At 32.1% G+C, this 21,428-nt stretch overlaps 1 protein-coding gene across 1 annotated transcript in view; it reads left to right on the top strand.

Annotated features, from left to right (window-relative positions):
- The window catches only part of LOC140051417 (phosphatidylinositol 3-kinase catalytic subunit type 3-like), a 33,703-nt gene extending 14,004 nt beyond the window's left edge, over positions 1–19,699 (top strand). The window contains exons 7-18 of the mRNA XM_072096632.1: positions 1,518–1,589; positions 1,808–1,912; positions 2,717–2,995; positions 4,163–4,284; positions 5,178–5,268; positions 5,394–5,570; positions 7,558–7,674; positions 9,452–9,718; positions 11,210–11,679; positions 17,175–17,265; positions 17,437–17,562; positions 17,812–19,699. Of these exons, the coding sequence (XP_071952733.1) occupies positions 1,518–1,589; positions 1,808–1,912; positions 2,717–2,995; positions 4,163–4,284; positions 5,178–5,268; positions 5,394–5,570; positions 7,558–7,674; positions 9,452–9,718; positions 11,210–11,679; positions 17,175–17,265; positions 17,437–17,562; positions 17,812–17,826 (1,932 nt within the window). The 3' untranslated portion in view covers positions 17,827–19,699. The remainder of the gene's footprint in view (positions 1–1,517; positions 1,590–1,807; positions 1,913–2,716; positions 2,996–4,162; positions 4,285–5,177; positions 5,269–5,393; positions 5,571–7,557; positions 7,675–9,451; positions 9,719–11,209; positions 11,680–17,174; positions 17,266–17,436; positions 17,563–17,811) is intronic.
- The last annotated feature ends 1,729 nt before the right edge of the window (positions 19,700–21,428 follow it).

Here is a 21,428-nt window from a genome sequence, read left to right as displayed (position 1 = left end):
CCTTTCAATTCCAGTTGCAGTCAGTGGTTTATGAGGAATATCAATTGTGTCGGCTGTTTGCTAATTTGCACAATTTTGAATGAACATGGAGTATAGTTACTGGTATTATTATTATTTATTGTATGGAATTGATTCAAAAACATGAATATGTCCGTGTTTAGGATTGTGTATAATGAGTTTCTACGGTATTTAGTCATTACTGTTGAATGGCACATTTTTAGAACAGAGTTTGTTTTTTGGTTTTATACAATTTTGGGCAAGATCTAAATACGTTTTTGAAGAAACATTTTTGTTTTGTAAACCTGCTATTTTGTCGTTAGATTTTATTATCCGAGTATTGAGGATGAAGGCAAGTCATTTGATAGTATCTTAGAAGTATTAGTAATGTAGACGTTCTCCAACAGGGATTTTCATCAGCAACAATACTGACATAATATAACTGGATTGATAACACAATAAACTGGATTGATATTTCTGCTGCAGAGATGAAAGAACAGTAGTAATAGATTTTTAATTAACTCTATTGTACTGAATTCATGGTACAATTTGTTATGAATCCTAATACAATGTGCCTAGATTGGAATTTTTCTATTAATATTTATGGAACATGAGATATTAAATTTAATTACAGTACAGAATTTCCTAAAACTCTAGTTTGATCTGAATTTTTTACAAAGAAAGAATATGTACACAGGCATTTTACAAGGTTTACAAGCTCACAAGATTGCCTAGTTCAACTAATCAGTTGCAATATGTTTTGCCCGAGTATAAGTTAAAATTACAACTTGTCAATGTTTCTGGAAGACCATAATGTATTTTAATTTGGCATCACAACTACTTGGATTGAATTCACTGAACAATGTTTGGAGACGTGAACAGGATAGACATGATTATATTCAAATAAGAAATGTTAATATACAGGTAGAACCATCATACAACAGTACACATTTTTAAGACCATGTTAAATTTATTTTGTATGTTTTTATGTTCGATACCTTATAGAAAATGGATACTAATTATCAAACGCAGTCAACTTTCTCAGTACCAGGCACCCTTGGGCTAGTCTACTATACTGTATGTTTTTTTATAAATGCTGTGTTTTTAATGGCAACAATTAACAAGTCTGGTCTTGGGAGAGTTTTTGGCTTGTAGTTTTTTAGTATTGGGAGAGTCAATTCTACAACATTCATGAGTATCTTAGTCTTATCTTAGTTTCTTAGCTTGTTGCAGTATTGAAACACCAGTATAAGCAAACAAGATTTTAGTGTTCATTGTTCAAAACATAAGTATTTAGTAACTATTTGCATTATATTTTCTTGCAATGCTAACCCCTTCGAGAAAATATAATATCTCAAGAAAACTACAATTCTTAAATGTTTTATATTACACCTCTAAGCAGGCAATATTATTTGTACATTATATTATTATTCATTTAATTATTTTTAAAGAAACCACTTTAATAAAAACAGCACTAAATTGAATAAATGAACCCATCTTTGATTCATATCTTTTCATAGGATGCCCAAGAATCTGTCCAAATGCGCAATTATGCTGAAATTGTTAAGGTACCAGACCCTGAAATGCTGATGGTGAGTACTAACAGTTCATAACAACTGACTGACCTTAGGGTGATTTAAGTGTTTCTGTGTGAAAATAAAATATTTTATTATTATTATCATTCAGAGTATTCAGTTTCTATGTAAAATGCATTCTTGACATGACATAATAATTGTTATGGTTGTTTCATTTTAGTACTGTAACCTACAAACATAACTTCAGTATTTATGACACAAATATTATATTTTAGGAGAATTTGGTAGAAGATAAGCATCATATACTGGTTAGAAGTGAACGTAGTGGACTAACAGACAAGGACTTGAAACCAAATGCCGCAACTAGAGATCAACTTAATGTGAGTAAACTAGTATTGCTCAGTAATGGATAAAAAACAACAAACTTATGCCAGATTCTTGTCTCCACAATGCAGTTCCATCTATCCAATTATAAATTTTCATTAAAAATCATGCTACGTAAAGCTGAGTATCAGATGTTTTTTAATGTGATCCACTGAGTGTTTTTAGCAGATTTAAAACTCTCCCTGAAGGACAAATATCTAATTTAAACATATTTATTCAGTCCTTCATTTTTAAGGAAAACGATCGTGATTGCACTCTTTAACAACCTTCAAGGAGGCCTAAATATTATGTTTATAGAGCTCAGTTGCTTTAATTCTGTCATTAGCATCCTTCTAGAAGCTTTCTCCCACATCATCATGCAGCCTACACAGCCTACTTAACATAACACATGATTGAATAACTGTTTCTTAATTATTTCAAAGGCTTGATATTAATATTTTATTGACAATTTGTATGTTAGAAATTAGAAATGTTTAGTTTATGAAATTCAGGTAAATAATTTCAAGTTTTCTGTAGGGGTACGATTTCTAGGCCAACAAGCTAGGATATCAAAGCCAGGCTAAAGGCCTATTTGGCAAGGATCCTCCAAATAACAAGCTGAGATAATAACCTTGCAATCTCACCTAGGCCTAGTCAGGCCTCGATTTACCACGATTATCAGCGATTTTGAAATGATGAAAGAAGCATCGGTGATCTAGAAAACTCAGGTCTTAATTTTCTATCTCTTGAAAACTGAGATCTGAGTTCTCTAGTTTTATTCACATTTTAATGTGTTTAATGAAGTTATTTTTTATGTTCAGACTATTGTAAACTATCCCCCAAACCAACAAATTACATCAGAGGAAAAGGATCTACTATGGAAGTTTAGATTCTCATTGTCTAATCAGAAGCAAGCACTTACAAAGTTTTTGAAATCGGTCAAGTGGAATCAAGCGCATGAAGAGAAGCAGGCAATTGAGTTTTTACACAAATGGAGCCCCATAGATGTGGCTGATGCGTTGGAACTGTTGTCTCCACAGTTTAAAAACCCTACGGTTAGAAGGTATGCTGTCTCACGGCTTAAAACAGCAACACATGAGGTATGTCATTACATAGCTACCTCAGACAGTGACACAATTTCTATTATACTTTTCTGTATATATGGCATCTTCAAGCGGAATCAGTCATAAAAGTAGTAATTTAACAAATTTAGATTTTCACAAATACTGAAACCAAGTAATGCAAGATTTTAAAAAAATGAAAAAGAAAATGACAAGAAGTAAAAAAAATTAAACAGCAACAAGGTTTTATTATTGTTTGTATTGTTTCAATCAAACTGTTCACTAACTATTGTTCTTTTAATATACAAAATTATATTAAAAACAACCTAATACACCACATTTAATTGAAGCATAAAATACATGATGGGTTTGATTTAAATATATATAAAGCAAAAGCAGGCAGAATTAAAAGCATATCACCGGTTGGACCGCCGACAAACTGATCCGCCGGTTATTTCTATGAAACGGCCAGTGCGTAGTACATAAATAGTAGGAAATTAAGCGCTCATGGTCTTTAGTTTATTGTGTTATAAAAATAAATATATAGTGTAATTACTTACTACAATTTTGTTGGTTTTAACCACCATAACAACAAAGGAAAGGAATTACATTTTTTTTAAATCTTTCGAGTTAAAGTTCAGTGGATTCCATAAGATTTTTCTTGCGTGTACCACATAAAGCCACATCTCTCTCAAGACTAATAAAGTATATGAGCTTAAATAAACATTATGTTTTATTGACTAATCATTTAATATCATATTTTATAGAATTTTACAATGTTAATATACAAATTTTTTTTAGTAAAAAACATGATTTTATGTAATTATTTTATCGAAAAATGGCCTAGGGCCTAGTTCATATAATTGCAGACTGAGGGGCAACTTGTTTACATCGTTCATGGCTAAAAATGATCATTTTCGACCATATATTTTGGAAACTACAATTCAGATTTTCATAATTTCTTTAATTGTAATATTTAATATACTAAAAACCGTGATATTAATTTTTGAATATACATCGCTAAGCCTTCCCTAATATAAATAGAACTTATTAGAAGAAACATGCACCCAACTGCGATAGAATAGCCCTTGTTTGTAGACGAAATATTACGAAATAAAATTCTCACCTAAGATTGGAAGGATTCCTATTGCACCCATTTTTATAGTCAATAGTTAATTAATACATTTTGTATTTGATTTTTTAAAGGAATTATTATTGTATTTACTGCAACTTGTTCAGGCTTTGAAATATGAGGATTTTGAAGCAATCAAGGCAGGAGTTGAAGATGCAGCGATGATTAGGAGGGAAGCTGAGGCTGAACGTGAAAGGTAGCCTAGCCAAGCATTAGTCTGGTTCATGCTCTGTATAATACTTCATGAATGCATTCATACGCTCAAACATTGTATGGTCAATTTAAGAGACCTGTTCCCACACAGCAATACATACATTTAATTATTACTAAATTAATCATCATAACAATTGTCTTGAGTTGTAAATAAATACTGTACTAATAATAAGTCAGTTTATACTGTAGTCATATTTAGAGTAGAGATAATTTTTACATAGTGTTTGTGTTGGTACAATAAATTTGATGCCCTAGTGTAGTATCAGCCATGTAGTATAGTATTAACATGTCCATGAAATTCTATATTATTATAAGCATTAAAGCTTTATAATAATAATATTGTATTGACACTCAACCCCAAAAATCTCAATTGCATTAAACAACAACAATTAAAAAGACGACATTGGTCAACAAATCAATTGTCAAAACAATTCGGCTATAGATACAGATACAGATACAGATAACTTTTATTGTCCAACTTAAACTGGAAATTGCATTTGCTCACTTATCACATAAAAATATCGTATAAAAATATCGTATAAAAATAAAGTATAAAATGTAGAATAACAATATAAAAATACACAATGATTAAAATAGTACATCATAACTATTGACTCACTTTCTAATATTGGCTCACTTTCTGATTATTTTTACAGTAGTTAATTTGCTCTAGTTTCTTTTCTGTAACAATAACATACTCATTTTGTTTGTATTTGTTTTCATTTGAACATACTGTAGTCTTACTGCAAAAGAACTTGTAGTTTAGTGTACATGAATAAATAAAGGTTATTATTATTATATTACTGTATTCATAATAATTTATTAATCAAATTAGTTTTGTTTTTACCATTTTATATTCTGCTATTATGTTGATAGATTAAGAGCATCATCTATGAGTTCAGTAGAAGACCATTCAGAAAACAATCAATCTCAAAATATAGATGGTACTGATGATAGGGATGAAGAGGTCAGCTTTTGCTTTATTTCTTTCACCATTAGGATTGATACACTTTAGTTTTAACTATGCAAAACACTATTACAAATGTATAAATTTGAATTGCAATATAGATTGTTTTTAAATATTTTTTTCAGTGTGACCTTGCAACATTTTTAATAAATCAAGCCACTTGTAACTTCACAATAGCAAACTATTTTTACTGGTACTTGGTCGTTGAATGTGACAGACAAGATTCCTTGATTTCCAAGGACCCAAAGGTCACTGAGATGTATGTAAATGTGATGAAGCGGTTCAGTCAAGCATTACTTAAGGTAAAGCTGTACCTCATATTATTATTACAGATATCAACATGAGAAACAGTTTGTTTTTGTATATTAATATTTTGTCCTCAGTGAGGAAATTCGGATTAGGCCCTCCACGGACCCACGGCAGCCAGCAGTGCAGCGCCTACCAGATTAGGCAATGAGAGTAAAGCATCTTGCCTAAGGATGCAATTAGTATGGTACAGATAACCTCGAACCCATGCCTATCACATGCTAGTCCGATATTACCATTACACCATCACTCTCTTGTTGTGGAAGTCTAACCCTAAAATTGAGTGCACCCTGTGGTATAATGTGTTTACACACACAGCAGGATTCCATTAACATGCATCTATATGCAACTAAGTTTTAAAAACACAGGCTGTTCTGCCTTAGTTGTCTATCCTTTTGCTATTTGTTTACTTTTGTTATGTTCCATTAGTGAATAAATCGTGAAATAATATTAATGTACTTGGAAATAAAGTACCAAAGTGTTTGCTGTATATTACATTTAAAACAAAAGAATAAGTATAACCTATAAATTATTATTTAATAAAAATTAAGAATACATGTGACTCCCTATTACATAAATTGAAACTGAAACTGCGAAAAACGTGTGTGCTCATAGAGGAGAAATATCCATGATGTGATGATGCACGTTTCAATTCAATTTATTCCGGATTTTACAACTTTTTAAATTTAAAATAAATAAAACAGATTGGTTACTTCAAATCAGATCAAATATAAAACTCATAAGATCATAATAAATACTTAACTTAATTATATAAAATAAAAGATAAGCAAGTAAAATAAAAGATAAGCAAGTAGGATAAAAGATAAGCAAGTAGGATAAAAGATAAGCAAGTAAAATAAAAGATAAGCAAGTAGGATAAAAGATAAGAAAGTAGAATAAAAGATAAGCAAGTAAAATACAAGATAAGCAAGTAGAATAAAAGATAAGCAAGTAAACTAAAAGATAAGCAAGTAAACTAAAAGATAAGCAAGTAAAATAAAAGATTAGCAAGTAAACTAAAAGATAAGCAAGTAAACTAAAAGATAAGCAAGTAAAATAAAAGATAAGCAAGTAAAATAAAAGATAAGCAAGTAAAATAAAAGATAAGCAAGTAAAATACAAGATAAGCAAGTAAAATAAAAGATTAGCAAGTAAACTAAAAGATAAGCAAGTAAACTAAAAGATAAGCATGTAAAATAAAAGATAAGCAAGTAGGATAAAAGATAAGCAAGTAAAATAAAAGATAAGCAAGTAAAATAAAAGATAAGCAAGTAAAATAAAAGATAAGCAAGTAGGATAAAAGATAAGCAAGTAGGATAAAAGATAAGCAAGTAGGATAAAAGATAAGCAAGTAAAATAAAAGATAAGCAAGTAAAATAAAAGATAAGCAAGTAGGATAAAAGATAAGCAAGTAAAATAAAAGATAAGCAAGTAAAATAAAAGATAAGCAAGTAAAATAAAAGATAAGCAAGTAAAATAAAAGATAAGCAAGTAGGATAAAAGATAAGCAAGTAAAATAAAAGATAAGCAAGTAAAATAAAAGATAAGCAAGTAAAATAAAAAAATAAAAACAATAGGACAAATTTTAAAAGATTGAATAAATAATCAAAAATTAAAACGAATTCTCATTAACAAAAGTACATTACTGTGATACTTAATGTAATGATATTAATGCATGTTCATGTATTGATCTTTGTGATACTGTATATATTTAGCTATATAAAATAAGAAAGATATTTTTATATGTATTAAACATGGATGAAACCAAAGCTGTGTTCATCCACACTAGAGTTAAGTGTGCAAAGAACAGAGTTGAGCCGATCCAAGCTTGTGTTATCAGTTAATTACTCTCTACTGTCAATATAACTGATGGGGTTCATCATTTGATGTAACTTGATGTAACCAACCACATTTTAATATCTATCTATCTATTTAATGTTTATATACATTTAACCAATACAATTGAATAATGCATGTTTTTAGAATGGTAAAAAGGGACATCAGTTTAGAAGTAAGTTGGCTAAGCAACAGAGCTTTGTTGAGAAAATTGTGATGCTTATGGTCAGTATATCAAGAGAAAGTGGCAATAGAAAGAAGAAGGTAAGAGGTTTACACAAAATGAATGAATTTACATCATGGTCACAGCCAATTACAGCCAGATTTTTTTCTTCAAATTCTCTCATTTAGTTTTTTTCATATACAATATATATATATAAACACAACAGGCATAGAAATAAATTCCAAACCACCCGGTTATACACTGAAAATTATTTAATACATTTTTGAAACAATAAAGATGAGGAAATCTGGGAGAATGAAAAAAAGTCGCCCCAACCGAGACTCGAACTCGGACCGTCTGCTTGATATGCAGTTGCCCTAACCATTAGACCACTGGGGCTTTCATGGTATTGTTCTTTAACTCAATCGGATAACAACCCTTTAACATTCTCGGCGTGGTACGGTTGGAACACAACTAGCCCTCAGTTGTACGCACGCGCACCAGAGATCAAATTGATACGCCCTCATCTATAATTCAGTATATTTATTCACTAAGCGGGATCTCGAGATACTTTTATATATATATAAACACAACAGGCATAGAAATAAATTCCAAACCGCCCGGTGATACACTGAAAATTATTTAATTAATTTTTGAAACGATAAAGATATATATATATATATATATATTTCGCATTGATTTTAACACCGCTTTTTCGTACATCCCGATACATTTTTACATAATTTAGAGTTATTCATCTTGCTTTATTTTACTACGTACTACTGTTGAATATTTTGCTGATAATATATCGTATGTTCACTTTCAGTTTTATAATCGCAATGTTCGAAAAATAGCATTTTAAATTTCGTGTTAGAACATCAGAGGTAGCCATGTGCGGTCGTTTCAGCCGCCTATGCGTCGACATTTTGCCGATCAATATGACCCATATCTGGCCTAGCTTATGCATCAAAATTAGTAAAATCCAACATTTTACTGCCATATTAAAAACTCTAACTTTACTAAACAATACATTATAAATAACTAGTAAACTGAAAGTTAGAAATGTATATTGATTCGCACATTTCCACATACAAACGCAGAAATACTGCTACCTGTAGTATAAACTCGCTGCCTAAGAAAGAGGCCTAAAAAAAAACCATTGATTAAAGTATGATAAAGTTTTATTATTGTCAGCAATGTGTGTTTCGTGTGCCGACTGGCTATTTGATACACAATTTATATAGCCAGTCGGCAAATCGGGAGTCAGCAAATTGCTCAGATACCAATCTAGGCAACAATTCTAGGCCCATTTGGTAGGTCTGTTACCATGTTTTTTTTAGACAAAAAGGCCCATAAATAACATGAATTAAACTCTTAAAAAATAAACCTAGCCCTAAATGAACTGAATTTAAATAATCTCTTCCAAATCAGTAAAATTGTACGTAATCTAATCAAAGCCCTAAAAACTAGAGCTGTTTGTGTTGGGCCCAATCTTGTGGTAGCAGGCTCTCTGGAGTCACAAGAGAGTTAGCCTGTTAAACTTTACCTTGGAAGAATAGGGATAGAGCTTTAGTCTTGGTTGTTTAATTAGAAGCCAAAGGACTTCCAACTCAGCAGGTACAAAAATATCTGTTAGAACTTTGACTCTAAATTCTTGTTTAAAATACATTAGTATATTGTTTTGTCTGCATTTGCTAAGTGCATTGAAAATGTTTCATGCGGTGCGGTTTCATTCATAATCTGGTTTTTCAATAACGCAAATTAGTTTGTATGTGTTAGTATCTATCATATCTTTCGGCATAATACACTCAACATTAGACTCCTCATCCTCGATTGAATTATAAATGTGAAGAATTAAATTTAAATCTTTTTTGACAGATTGACAGATTACAATCGGTACTCTCAAATCCAGACATATTATCATACAATTATAAGGAGTTTGAGCCCATCCCTCTACCCCTTCATCCAGAGCACATCATCAAGGCAATCAAACCAGAAACGGCCACCATATTCAAGAGCGCCCTCATGCCATGCAGGTTGACATTCATGACAACAGAGGATGATGAGTATGTGGTGATTTGTAAGAATGGTGATGATTTGAGACAGGATCAATTGATATTACAAATGATACAACTCATGGATAAGGTAAGTAGTGTAAGAATGGTGATGATTTGAGACAGAATCAATTGATATTACAAATGATACAACTCATAGTTTAGATTGTGGTTATATTTTTGTTCTGTACAGTGGACATATATATTTATGTTACACAAAATGTTTACTACTGATTGTTAAACAAAACTAATTGATAAATCATTATTTCTGAAGAAAGATCAATAATTTAAAGTGTATATTGTCCTCCCAAAATATGAAAAATGAAGATTAATAAAATCAGACTTTAAGTAGGTAATTTTGCAGTTTTAATAAAGTTTTTCACTTCTGTAAAAAAAACAAAGTCATAAAAATAATTTCATTTATAAAAATAGAAAGAAATGTTTAATTTTAACAAAAAAAACATTGTCTGACAGAAAATTGAAGTATTTTTGCTTTGAATTTCATTTGTTTCAGTTAAATAATTTTTTTTGTCGATCCATCTTTTGGTTAATTAAAGTGAATAACTATTATGTGACATTAAAATGACACATTCAAAAGCAAATTTGGAAAAAAAAAATTGATTAGGGATACAATATATCTTTAAAACTGTTACGTCACCCAAGCAAGCGACGTTTTTTGTAAGAAATATTTCTTGTCCTTTTTATTTCTTTTTGTACAGAATTTTGTGTACTGACATTTTTGCGGCCCTAAATTTTGGCGATTTTACATTTCCAACTATTTCGTGACCTTTTATTTTTGCGATTTGAGTTTCTTGTTTTCGCCAATTTGGCGAACCAAATTGGCGAATGTATTTTGTATCTGCGATAAACATCAAATTGAATAGCGTCAGCAAAATGAATACGTGATTGTAAATTTAGGGATGTAAATAAACGTTTTGGCTACACCATGGACGAGGCACATCAAAAGGCTCTTAGATAGTGAAAAACCTATAATTAATGGACTCTACCAAATTATTGTTTTTGCTTGTACTACAACAATAAACGACACCGGCCAGATCATGCAGTGAGGAATCTCTACACACACGCGGTGCGAGGCGATGGTATTTTTGCCATTTACTACGGTCACATTACAGCATATTAAATGATTTAATGGACAAAGTATTTGTCAAGCAAGTAGAGTATACATTTAATAAAAATTACCTAAGAAATGTCAAGCTTTTTTATTTCAATTCGAACATTATTTTAGAAATCAATCCTTCACGGCACCGTGCTTCTTGATCACTGAGGAATTTCATAATTTCGAGCAAGGCGCAGGCTGAGTGGGTCTAGCATTTTCCGTCGGTTGTAATTTATTTTAATGTTTTAATTACAAATTTAAATAATCAAGGATCGTAAATGTTTCAAAGAATACGCAATTAAAAGTTTATCGTAACTATGTTATACTCAACAACAACAACATCATCTGGAATTTCGAGATTTCTGCTCACATACATTTTTTAATTTTGTATTAAATGCTGATAAAATTATCTTCAATCATAGAGATCACCTATAATTAAATTCTAGTTTATCATTGTTATTACAGCTTTTAAGACAAGAAAATCTTGACCTCAAATTGACCCCATACCGAGTGCTAGCAACAAGCAGTAAACATGGATTGGTTCAGTTTGTGCCTAATTCTACAGCAGTTGCTGAAGTACTGGCAAAATATGATGGAAACATACAAAACTTCTTCCGCAAATGTGCCCCAAATGAAATGGGACCTTATGGCATACACCCAGACGTGATGGATACCTATGTGAAAAGCTGTGCTGGTTATTGTGTAATAACTTATCTACTTGGAGTTGGTGACCGTCACTTAGACAATCTTTTGCTGACTGAAGATGGTAAATTGTTCCATATTGATTTTGGCTACATTCTAGGACGTGACCCAAAACCACTACCACCCCCGATGAAGTTGAGTAAAGAAATGGTGGAAGGCATGGGTGGAACCTCAAGTGAACACTACCAGGATTTTAAAAGACTCTGTTATACGTCATTTCTACATCTTAGAAGGTATGTCAAACACACGATTGGCATCACAAAATCGGCATAGTGTTGAAAATAATAATTTTTTTCGTAATCTATATTTATTAAGCTTTAAAATGAGGGGTTGTTTATGAAAATAGGTTTACTATATGAAGAGTTATTATTGATTAACTTTGCCCAGAGTAGCCCGCCAATCACGTTGAAGGATTCACAAACTCTTGGTACAAAGATATATCATTATGTAGTGGTACACAATTTTTATTTTTTTTTATTTAAAAAAAATATATTGAAAAAAATAACTATTTAATTCCCAAATATTCACAAAATGTTGAAAGGTTCATTCGACAAACTACGATAACAGCCATGCTGGTTCATCATAAACTATCAGAGAGCGTATTTAATCTTTATAGCCAATAACAGTCAATGATAGATATTTTATGAGCCTAACACCAATAAAAACCATTTTCCATTGGCCAGATTAAAAAAAATTATGGTAGCTGATATTATTATGAAAAGATAGGTACCAAACATAACATGATTCAGACTAGTTTACAAAAGCTCCTTAAAGAATGTCAATTTTTGATTGAACAAAAATACAATTTCCTAAAAATGGCAAAATTCACAGACGTATGGTATTTTTCATGAATTTTCATTGATTGGAAGATTGTGGGTCACAATGCGTGCAATGCATTATATAATGATCTTTACTAGTGCTTTTTTTAATGTACGAAACAATTCTTTCTTTTTTTTCGGGAAATCCAACATAGGCCATAAGCCATATCGTTTCATCTCGTTCCAGTGTTAGGCTAGTTAGGTAACAAATGTACAATATTAATTTCATAGTTAACAACATATCAAAAGTTCTCCACAATTGTGCGTGTCAATTTTGAGAAATCATCGATTGATTTTGGGACTCTATTTTGATATATACATGTATCGGCGTGAGTGATTTGGTCCCGCGAAGGAAACTTGTTCAAAATTGTACCACGTGGTATTATGATTGCAGATTGGGGGATCTCCCAAAACACACGGAGTGCAGCATTGTGTACCAAATCAAAACATGCATCATTCTCGAGTCGAGGAAATTTGATTTATTTTTTTACTTAAACAGACGTTGTAAACGGACATTCCTGGCGAAAAAAAATGATATGCTTGTATGAAAATTGTTTCCTGCTACATGGTGTATTGATTTGTTAGAAACACAGTTTAGAGAAAATAAGAGATAAAAGATAGGTAACCTAGCCTATCCATTGTCCTAGCCTAGCTAGATAGTGTAGTAGTCGCAATACATGTAGCTAGGTTAGGACTGAGAGGGGTAGCATATTTAGGAGACTCTGGATTTTCAACATAATTTCTGTCAATAACAAGTGGAATGTGATTAACATTTTTTCTGAAGTCAAATATAAGCTCTTTGTTTTTTTTAGAATTAATACACAAATAGTTAGTATTACACCCATCTAAAACCCTTCATACTTTTTCTCTATATACAGTACAAATTCATCTCCTCCTGTAATAAGACCAGTCAAACACATCATATCATCTGCAAACTTGATAAGGTTACATGAATTAACATTACATCATAAATCACCAACATATATTGAAAATAAAAGTGGGGATGACAAACATCCTTGCGGTGTTCCCGTATATTGAATGCGGAACTGTAGTCAATAAACAATGATCTTACATAACACTTTGCCTTATCTAAGTGCTCATAGATTGGTTGTAAGAGACACAAAGTAGCATCCTCTACGCTTCTATTTGAACAATCCAAATTGGGATGGGTTTGCTTGATACTGTGTTTCTTTTAACATATGTTTAAAAAATTATTCGAAACCCTTCATAGCAAGCGATGTTAATGCAATGGGCCTATAGTCATTCATACCTTTAGGTTGAATAACCTTATTTAGCGGAGTAATATTTGCAGATTTCCATAACTTGGGAACCTTACCACTCTCTAGTGACCAATTAAAGATGTCCGTGAAAATCGGCGCAAGATACCTTGCCAACAATTTGATCTGGCCCAACAGATTTTTGTTGCCTTTGTACATTTAAATATACTAGATGGTCTAGGTCGTGCCCACAGATGGTTCTCGAATACATAATAATTTCAGCGTTAAAAAACTGGCGATTTCAAATGTACGTACCGCAGGACATGTCGTGTACAGGAACGAATAAATAGACACTGTGATTTATGTACTCAACTAAAATTAGCACCCTCTAACTTCCAAAAGAGAAACTTGTCACAAAATAAGACCAATTGTTTAAGTCAAATTTAAACAAACTTAATTTGTGTTTTGTATGTAACATTAGGGTTGAGGGATGGGGAAGAGGATGGGTGCAAAGAGGAACAATGTTAAAATATATTTTTTATCCATTTAGTAACGAAATATTAATTGCTTTCATGTTTTACAAATAATATACCACTAAACACAGTAAAACATTGGGATGTAATACTTTGTTGAAACTATCACCGTCCTAGTCGATTGAAATAGTACAGCACATGTAACGATACATCACTACGACGTGTATATGTTTATAATATAATGTAAAACAATTTGTGAAAACCACCTCTATTCGGGGAAAATCATAAATTCGATTTAATCGTCAATAAATATTAAATTATCTAACTCAACTTAATTAGTAGGCCTAATGGTTTTCAATTGTTTCTTAGAGCCAATTCATACTTAAGTTGGTTCCTACCCACCAAAGTTGTTCTGCGTTTAGGGCATGTGATGTACCGTAGGCCTATTCTCTACTGGTTTTACAACGCTACTCATGCCAGTGAGGGAAAGGTGATGATGTGGGTGGTTTAACTGCAATAATAAAGATTTGTACATAATATACGGCGAGTGAAAACGCTAGCTCATTATCCGTTTAAAAAAAAATTATATCCAACCTCTGCAGCACAGATTGAAAACAAAAATGGATCGAATTTCGAGTATACAGTACTGTACTTGCCTTTACGACGCCTGAGGAAATAGACACTTGTGAAACAGAGATTGGAATGTTCCATTCATCGCAAATCAATACATTTGTATAATCGTATATTAAATCTATCAAAATAGTATTTTTTAAAGAAAATCGGCCTGTCTTCAACATTATGATGCTGTACTCTAGCTGTTCAACCAGTTTTCAGCTATTAAAAACAATTATCGTAGGAGGAGATAGGAAAATGCGAAGCCTCCTCGTATTTTTGTGGCGGGTATTTTTCAAGATGGACATTCATTAGACAGTGTATACCACGATCGGAAAACACCCCTATTTGGGGCAAATCGTTGAACCTAAATTCGTTTTAATCGTCAATAACTAATTACCTAACTCAATTTAATTAGTAAACAGGGTTACATCAGATGGTTAAAATCAGTACCGAAAGTATGAACCAACTTTATATACCATCGAGTAGAAATTCTAGAAATAAACCGAGATTTACCGAATTTTGCCCTTACGTAAATTTATATATAGATTTTCAACATCTAATACATTTACTCTTAAATCATCAAAAGCATTGTCATTATCATTTATACATGTTATCAATGATTCTTTCAATGTTTGTTATGAGTTCATCGTCCAATTCGTTAGTAACCAAACCTGTTACAAAAATTCATTAAGCTTATTTGCAAAATCACAATGTTCAACATCTGACTGAATAACCATTTCCTTTCTCTTTTCATTACAAATAATAGTTTTTAAATCATTCCATGCACTCTTGGGATTACCATTTTTAAAACTATCCCTAATCTTCTCACCAAACTTTTGTTTGCCATCTTTAATCAACTTATCTAAGCGCAATTTAACTATTTTCTTTTGATCGTTATCATTATTATTTACAGCAGTTTGTTTTGATCTAAGTAATCTTAATCCAAAGCTTGAAAGCTACTTATAGCATCGGTTGTCTCATCAATCAAATGTGGATTTACAAAACTGTCTCTATTTGTAAACTCATTACAGCACTTAAGTTCATCAATCGTCTTAAATGATTTATTATGATTTAAATACATTTTGGCCAATGTTTTTAATGATTTTTTTCTACTAAAGGGATTCATTTTTTATGTTTTAAAATTTACACTAAAAAGCAAAAACTTCAATTTTTGTGTGTGTGTGTAATAATTTTCTCGCTGAAAGTAGAATACCCAATACATCTATATATAAATTATGGTTAATTCTGACACGCCATAATTAAGGCATCGGAATATATTGTGGGGAATAGTATTATGAAATTACATAGGAAGATCTGATGATAAGACATTTTGTTTAAAATCGAGTGAAACGGCCCTCTCTGTCGCGGAAGTTACTTTCAAAAGATTAAATAATGTATTAATTATTAGGATGGTATTTATTTGAATAAACGCCTCCCCAATAAAACATCACTTTAAATAATAATCGCTCCCAACTGAACTATCTAATAAACGGCCATCCACATTTATACACACAATATTGTATTATATTTATAATAACACAATTTATTATTTGTAGTAGAATTCATCGCACTGTTATCTACAATTTACCAAGCATATTTTATTCTTTTTTACCACTTTTCATATCTATTAGAGGATTTTATTTGATTATAAATGTTACCATATTATTAAAACTAAAAAATTAAATATATCCTTGAATAAGCACCTTAAATGAACTCTGCCTTCCCACCTCCGCCCTATAAGGGCCCTACCAATTTTAACCACCTGATGTAACCCTGTTTACTAATTAAATTGAGTTAGATAATTAGTTATTGACAATTAAAACGAATTTAGGTTCAATGATTTGCCCCAAATAGGGGTATTTTCCGATCGGGGTATACACTGTCTAATGGATGTCCATCTTGAAAAATACCTGCACACAATAATACAAGGATGCTTCTCATTTTCCTATCTCCTCCTACGATAATTGTTTTTAATAGCTGAAAACCGGTTGAACAGCTCGAGTACAGTATCATAATGTTGAAGACAGGCCGATTTTTGTTTTTTAAATACTATTTTGATAGATTTAATATACGTTATACAAATGTATTGATTTGCGATGAATGAAATATTTCAATCTCTCAGACTCCCGGTTTGTAGGTAAATTTATGAGCCCTGGGTTTAACACAAGTAGGTAAATTTATGGGCTCTTGAAGAATAAACTTACAACTGAGATATAGTATTGCAATACTTTGACAATATTGTAAATACGTATTAACCATTTTAGGTCGCCATTTGATAATTAGCTGATAATTAATCGATAATTAACCTATAAACTGCCTGTGGAAACGGGGTTTAACCGATTTATTATCCGATAAATATATATATATATATTGTATCATTCAAATCAGATAATTGTAGGATAAATGCTATAATTTTTAACCTTTGACCTGAAAGACAAATTGTTGCAATGTGATTAGGCATCTGGTTGTTTTGTAATGACTAATCATTTGCACTTTATTGGTTAAGAAATTAGCTGATTATTTTGTTTAATACAGATCAATTACTGTAACAGGCTTGAAAATATGGTTTTTTTTTATGATTCTTTTTTTTTTTGTGTAATTTTAGGCATGCCAATTTGATCCTGAATTTATTTTCGTTGATGGTGGATGCAAGTGTACCAGACATAGCATTGGAACCAGACAAAACAGTCAAAAAGGTAGTCAGTCTGTTGAAAGAAAGACAATTATTATCATAGAAAAACTTATTACTGTATTCAGAAATATATGTGAATATTCAATTGTAACTGAAAACTCTCTTAAAACCGGTGCTGATGCAACTTTCACTGTAATCTCCACAATTCTCTGATTTCTTCAACCTTTGTTTTTAGGTACAGGATAAATTCCGTTTAGATCTAACTGAGGAAGAAGCCGTACATTACATGCAGAACTTAATTGATGTCAGTGTGGGGGCAGTGTTTGCTGCTGTGGTTGAGCAGATACATAAATTTGCACAGGTAATGATAATAAGTAGTCTAAATTACATAGTTATTCATCATGAATTTTACATGCAAGAGTAATATTTTCCCCTCCCCCTTATTAAGTGATAATTACTGGGAAGAAATATGTTTTTTATGTCATTATTCCTATTTTTCTGTGCTTTTTATTAAATTAAGTACTGTAGTTAAATTCTCGATAATTTTAAATTCATAAAATATTTTTTTGTGGTTATTTATTGAAATTATTTATTCATTTTTTTTTTTCAGTATTGGAGAAGATGATGATAAATAGTACTTGATATAATGAGCTTTTTGAATAGCTAAATTTGCAATCAGTAGCAGTAACAGCTGCCTTATTCAAAGCATCACCACTACATAATCCTCATGATGATTGCATGGCAGTCTCATGGACTCTATGGCAGTCTCTCATGGACTCCATGGCAGTCTATGGCAGTCTCTCATGGACTCCATGGCAGTCTCTGATGGACTGCATGGCAGTCTATGGCAGTCTTTTATGGACTGCATGGCAGTCTCTCATGGACTGCATGGCAGTCCATGGTAGTCTTTAATGGACTCCGTGGCAGTCTGTCATGGACTCCATGATAGTCTTTCATGGACTCCATGGCCATCTCATGGACTCCATGGCAGTCTGTCGTGGACTCCATGGCAGTCTCTCATGGACTCCATGGTAGTCTCTCATGGACTCCATGGCCTCAAATTTGTTAAACTCATAATGCAATGTCGATAAAGTTGTAGATATGAATTCGTGAAAAATTGTTAGCTCTTGGATGTTATGATGTCATCGTATGGCCACTGGAATATAAAATATAGGATTTTTGCCTATTTCGTCATAGCTCACATCACATTTAGTAGAGCGCATCTCGTAACTCATTTTTTCCCAGATATTAATATTTGTTTGCTCAATCAATTATCTCTTGTAAGAGTTACAATTTAATTTTGATGACGTTATCGTGTTCAAAAGTGTGAATAACGTGGGTCACTTATTTTAATCTTTACAGTAAATTTCAATATGTTATAGCTCCTCAGAATAAAAAGTGATACTCATTATATAAAACGTTTTCTGGAAGCTGTTGAATTGTAGATACGAATTCATGTAAACATTTTGTGTATCGGATGTTGTGACGTTGTGACGTCATATGGACAGTTGAATTTTAAAAGTTGTATTTTCATCTTTTGCATCATCACATAAGAGTGCGCATCTATATTCTACATGTCCAAATTTCTTCAACACGTTAATATGTTGTTGCTCGGATAATTTCCTTCCAATATTGCTATCTTCGTGTTTCATTTTGATGATGTCATCATGTTCAAAATTGGTATAAAAGACAGCTCCCGTAAATCTAACTATGCTAAACTGTATGTAGTATGTATACAGTATATATTGTATACTGTTTTGACACAAAATAGAGAGCACAATTACATTTTATTTTTCTTTCTCAATGCTCTTAAAAAACCCATTAATTTCGAAGCTTTTGTCTGAGACACATGTAATTCCCAATCTAATTTTGAGGTAAAAGTTATCCCAATGTACTTGTATGAGGTAACCTGGTTCAATTTTATAATTATTACCAAGTTTACTTAACCTAAATGACCTTGTTACGCGCATACATTTACATTTTGTTGAATTCAGAAGCATATTATTAGTTATGCTCCATTGAAGTATACAGGTTAAATCATTCTGAAGTGACTGATGGTCTTTAGGAGATTTAGTAGCTCTATTACGATGATTACATCATCTTAAAATAAAAAGTCAAATCAAATATAAAACTCTTAAGAAATATAAAATGTTTGAGTTAATAGGCCTAGATTTAGAAACACATATTCCATCAGCTGTCAGGCTGTTTAATAGAGATTTTAAACGCTAGTTCGCTTTTACTCATGTTTTTGTTACATTTCTCTGTTTATTATTTATTTTAGTCTTGTAATTTATGTTATATTCATACTAACTACTCGGGTGTACCTACTGTAAGGAACCATATCTCATAACTGTATATTTTTGCCGTTGTGACAATAAAGTTTTATCGTATCGTATCATATCGTATATTAAAAAGATTAAAAAAATTTAATAAAAAGTTTAAATGTACTTAAACAGTATAAACATTGAAATAATATACTGTAAATGTATATGTATATACAATACAAAATAAAAAATTACTTTCAGTATGAATAGAAGACTTCTGTTTTATAGTTTATAACTTTTTTCATTCTATTTTTCTGCTGCTGGTGGAGACCACTATCTCATGGACTCTATGACAGTCTCATGGACTTCATGACTCTCTCTCTCATGGACTCTATGACAGTCCCTCATGGACTGCATTGTAGTCTTATGGACTCCATGGTAGTCTCTGCTGGCTCTTTCACAGACACTTGATAGTGCAAATGGTTTGCAAGTTTAAACGGATTGCGTTTCAGTCCACAAGCAAATATTTGCCTACGATACGTAGTACTGTTTCATGACTGACTAAAGACTCTCATGCACTCCATGATAGTCTCTTGTGCACTCCATGATAGTCTCTTGTGCACTCCATGATAGTCTGGACTCTATGATAGTCTCTCATGCACTCCATGATAGTCTCTTGTGCACTCCATTGTAGTCCCTCGTGCACTTCATGATAGTCTCTCATGCACTCCATGATAGTCTCTTGTGCACTCCATGATAGTCTCTTGTGCACTCCATGATAGTCTGGACTCTATGATAGTCTCTCATGCACTCCATGATAGTCTCTTGTGCACTCCATTGTAGTCCCTCGTGCACTTCATGATAGTCTCTCATGCACTCCATGATAGTCTCTTGTGCACTCCATGATAGTCTGGACTCTATGATTGTCTTTCATGCACTCCATGATAGTCTCTTGTGCACTCCATGATAGTCTCTTGTGCACTCCATTATAGTCCCTTGTGCACTCCATGATAGTCTTTCATGCACTCCATGATAGTCTCTTGTGCACTCCATGATAGTCTGGACTCTATGATAGTCTTTCATGCACTCCATGATAGTCTCTTGTGCACTCTATGATAGTCTCTCATGCACTCCATGATAGTCTTTTGTGCACTCTATGATAGTCTCTCATGCACTTCATGATAGTCTCTCATGCACTCCATGATAGTTTCTGTGGACTCAATGATAGTCTCGCATGCACTCCATTATAGTCTCTGTGGACTCCATGATATTCTCTCGTGCACTCCATTATAGTCTCTCGTGCACTTCATGATAGTCTCCCGTGCACTCCATGATAGTCTCTCGTGCATTCCATGGTAGTCTCTCGTGCACTCTATGAAAGTCTCTCATGCACTCCATGATAGTCTCTTGTGCACTCCATAATATTCTCTTGTGCACTCATTATAGTCTCTAGTGCACTTATGATAGTCTCTGGTGCACTCCATGATAGTCTTTCGTGCACTCCATGATTGTCTTTCGTGCACTCCATGATAGTCCCTCGTGCACATAGTAATTATGAGATAAACAGTATATTGTACACATAAAAACATATGAAATGAAATACAAAAGTGTCATTTTCTTCAAATTTGGTTTTTACATATTTTCACACAGTTTTATATTAGACTACTTTCACACAGTTTTATATTTGACTTTTACACAGTTTTATATTAGACTTTCCCCCAGTCTGTTGTTAATTTGTCTTTCTTATGTTGTCCACCAGTTAGCGTTTTGATTTTTATCAGAAAAATAGGTAAAGTAGTATATGTAATGTAATATTGAGATTTTGTTTTGGTGTCTCTGTTTTAGAAAAATCACGAAAAACATATGACCTAATGTTGAGAAGTTTTTGTTGGGTCTATGTAAATATTGAAACAGTTTTGTTGTTCAATCTTTCAATGATACAAGTTTTTGTTGAGGTTTGTGT

This window comes from Antedon mediterranea, chromosome 6, assembly GCF_964355755.1.
Source record: "Antedon mediterranea chromosome 6, ecAntMedi1.1, whole genome shotgun sequence".
In the NCBI taxonomy this organism is placed as follows: Eukaryota; Metazoa; Echinodermata; class Crinoidea; order Comatulida; family Antedonidae; genus Antedon; species Antedon mediterranea.
This window is presented reverse-complemented; position numbering and strand designations above follow the sequence as displayed.